This window comes from Fringilla coelebs (genome assembly GCF_963513975.1).
Source record: "Fringilla coelebs genome assembly, chromosome: 9".
NCBI lineage: Eukaryota > Metazoa > Chordata > Aves > Passeriformes > Fringillidae > Fringilla > Fringilla coelebs.
In genome coordinates, this window is record NC_140067.1 from 1150122 (window position 1) to 1153641 (window position 3520).

The window sequence follows — 3520 nt, forward strand, 5'->3', positions numbered from 1 at the left end:
TCTCCGCAGCCCACCTCTGCATAGGGGTGTGTAAACTTGGTGGAACTCGGGCTTTTTGTGTGAAAACCTCCCGTCGCGTCTCGGCGCAGCGAACATGCCTGAGCAGAGCAATGATTACAGGGTGGTGGTGTTCGGAGCAGCGGGGGTCGGCAAAAGCTCCCTGGTCCTGCGCTTTGTAAGGGGCACTTTCAGGGAAACCTACATCCCCACCATCGAGGATACGTACCGGCAGGTGATCAGCTGTGACAAGAGCATCTGCACCCTGCAGATCACGGACACCACGGGCAGCCATCAATTCCCTGCCATGCAGCGGCTCTCCATATCCAAAGGGCATGCCTTCATCTTGGTGTACTCTGTCACCAGCAGGCAATCCATGGAAGATCTTCAACCCATCTTCGATGAGATTTGTCAGATCAAAGGCGACATCCAGAAAATCCCGATAATGTTGGTGGGGAACAAAAGTGACGACACGCAGAGGGAGCTGGATGCCAGCGAGGGGCAGGCGCTGGCCAGCAAGTGGAAGTGTGCCTTCATGGAGACGTCAGCCAAAATGAACTACAATGTGCAGGAGCTCTTCCAGGAGCTCTTGAATCTGGAGCAGAGGAGAACTATCAGTCTCCAGGTGGATGGAAAGAAATCCAAACAGCAGAAAAAGAAAGATAAACTGCAAGGCAAATGCTCTGTAATGTGATTGCCTTTGGCTGGACTTGCTGCACGGCACAGCTGGAGCATGGACTCCCACAGAAAATACACTTCTGCTGGAGATTTTGGAGGAATCCATGCCTTGCAGGGTTGTTGCTTTCCTCTAAATCCCCGCTGGGTAATTGTATGTGTTGTTTTTAAGGAGGATGGCTTCTGCATGTTTATTTTTTTAAACCAATAAATGTTCCATGTTAGCAATTACCTATGACTAGAAGTTTTTAATGTAAGAAGTTTTCCAGAGGAAAAAAAATGTCTATCAGAACAAACCTCTCTATTCATGCCAGTTTTTAAATATCTCCAGCCTGTTAACACAGAGAAAATAATCTATAAAGTGTAGAGTTAAATTGTTTTCAGGAATCTATTGACCAGAGCAAATTTTTAACAAAGTGAGGCATTCGCTCTAAAAATGAACATGTGTGTGGCTCTGCGTGCCTATATTTTTGATTGACAGACTGGCTTGCCCACCCAAGCTGCAGTTTTGCATGGCAGAAGTGGAGTTTTCCTGTGTGCTGTGCAATTCCTGAGACTTGTGCAGTTCTGGGAGTGATTACAGCTGTCAGGCTTTTATTCCTGCTTTACTTTTTCATTCCAAACTTCCTCTGCTCACTGAGGCAGGATTTTCCACGTGCTCTCACTCCCAGTCCAGGAGGGATCCTTGGTGTCCTTGAGCAGGAGCTGCCTCCTGGTGAAGGTAACTGGGAGGTTCTGAGTACCCATTGATGTAGAAGCTGGTTATCATCCAGCCGTCACCGTGGTTTTGCTGTCTGAAGCTCCTTTTCCCAGCCTTCCTGGAATTCTATCACATATCCATCTTCCCCCCTCCGTCCAAGATACCCAGGGTTTAGTTGAGACCTGGGACGAGTCAGTTCAGACAACACTGTCTGGGGAAGGAGCAGCTACGCCTGGAAGCAAACCCCTCTCTGATGAGAACTTTTGGCAGACACTTCATGTGAATTAAGGGACTGGAGGGATTTAAAACTATGTGGATGTGGCACTTGGGGATGTGGGTCAGTGCTGGGGAGCAGAGGGCTTAGAGGGCTTTTCAAAGCTGAATAATTCCATGATTCTGTCTCCTATTTTGGGTGTGTTTCAGCCCAAGCAGAAGACTGTAAGAGCTCAGTGTTACACCGTAGGTTTGATTTTTACGCAGCAACATGGTCTTGACACATGAGACACGGGAGGAGAGGAATTGCTACTTTTTATAGCAGTTTTCTAGTCAAGTGATTTCATTGCTGAAGGTGAACATGATATGGAACAGGAGGTGCTGGAGGCTTTCAGGCTCTTTCTGTGAAAGTATTCATGTCGAGAATGATCTGAGGTGAGCCTGTGAGAAATATGGGGGCCTGGAGAGCCACAACAAGGGCTTCCCATGGCCAGGGGCAGGGATAGATGGGATATTGGGAAGAAATTGTTCCCTGGCAGGGTGGGGATGCTCTGGCACAGGAATTCCCACAGAAGCTGTGGCTGCCCCGGATCCCTGGCAGTGTCCAAGGCCCGGTTGGACAGGGTTTGGAGCAGCTTGGGACAGTGGAAGGTGTCCCTTGGCAAGGATGGAATGGGATGGGCTTTGAGGGTCCTCCCAACCCAAACCAGTCTGGGTTTCAATGGAAGGTGCAATGGAAGGGCCTTTTCTCCCACACATCTTTGTTCATCTTGCAGGCTAATACACAAACCCATGACATTTGTATCCATGTGAATATATGACATTTTAACAACTCTTGGCAGCTGATGCTCCCTTGTCTCCTGTGCTGCCCCTGAGCCGCTTTTCCAGTCTCCTTAGGCTGTCCCTACACACTCATGGGGTCAGATGGCTTCATGTGTGCCAGGGGAGATTGCCCCACTTTCATCTGGAGCCCTCACACCATTTGATTCAGCAGAAGAACATATTACTTATGATTTCAGAAATCCATCTTCTGCAGGAGGGTTTGGAGCTGTCCAAAAGGTAATGCTCACTTGCCAAAATCAGCCTAGAGGCTCTGCTCCTGATTTTCCCTATTGCTGAAGGGACCCCCAGGCTCCCAGTGCTGGACCTGTGGTGCTGGCTGGTGTCGTCTGCTGTGTGTAACCTCTCCTGGGGTGGCCAGGGGTCTGTGGGAGCAGCCCTGATGTCTTTGCTTGGACATAACTCTTCCTTTCTCCTCTCTTTGTGCATGGATTTTCTCTCTCTCTTCTCTCATGTCCAAGCAGTTACACAAAGCTCCTCGTGGGTTGTTTGGTTGTTATTACAAAAACTATTTCAGTTCCATTGCAGCCTTTGAAACCCCTCGAAGAAGTTTTCTGTCTAAGCCTTTTTAAAATGTCAGGAGACCTAATAATGTCTCTACAACTCCCACTGCCTTCGTGGAGATGCCTGTGCAAAGGATCTGCAATTACTCACACAGCCAGGATGTTCTGGAATGTGTCATTAGCACTGCTGTGTGTTCCCTGTGCGGGGTGTGGAGGTCTCTGAGGGCTGGGATCTGTCAGAGCAACAATCCATTGCAAGAGGCTCAGGCATTCCTGCATCCAGGAGAATCCCTGAGGAGCTGGGCAGGGGCTCAGGCTGGAGCAAAGGAGGCTCAGGGGGCCCTTGTGGCTCTGCACAGCTCCTGCCAGGAGGGGACAGCCGGGGGGTCGGGCTGTGCTCCAGGGAACAGGGACAGGAGCAGAGGGAACGGCCCCAGGCTGGGCCTGGGGAGCTCAGGGTGGGCACAGCAGGAATTTCCCCATGGAAAGGGGGGTCAGGCACTGGAACTGCCCAGGGCAGGGGTGGACTGCCCATCCCTGGAGGGGTTTAAAAGCCACATGGATTTGGCACTTGGGGACATGGGGCAGGGGT

At 50.5% G+C, this 3520-nt stretch overlaps 1 protein-coding gene across 1 annotated transcript; it reads left to right on the plus strand.

Moving 5' to 3' along the window:
- Positions 1-94: 94 nt before the first annotated feature.
- DIRAS3 (DIRAS family GTPase 3) lies at positions 95-691 on the plus strand (the record flags this gene model as incomplete). Its single annotated transcript, XM_084211260.1, has 1 exon — positions 95-691. One exon carries the CDS (start codon positions 95-97, stop codon positions 689-691), a length of 597 nt encoding a protein of 198 aa, XP_084067386.1.
- Between the last annotated feature and the right edge of the window lie 2829 nt (positions 692-3520).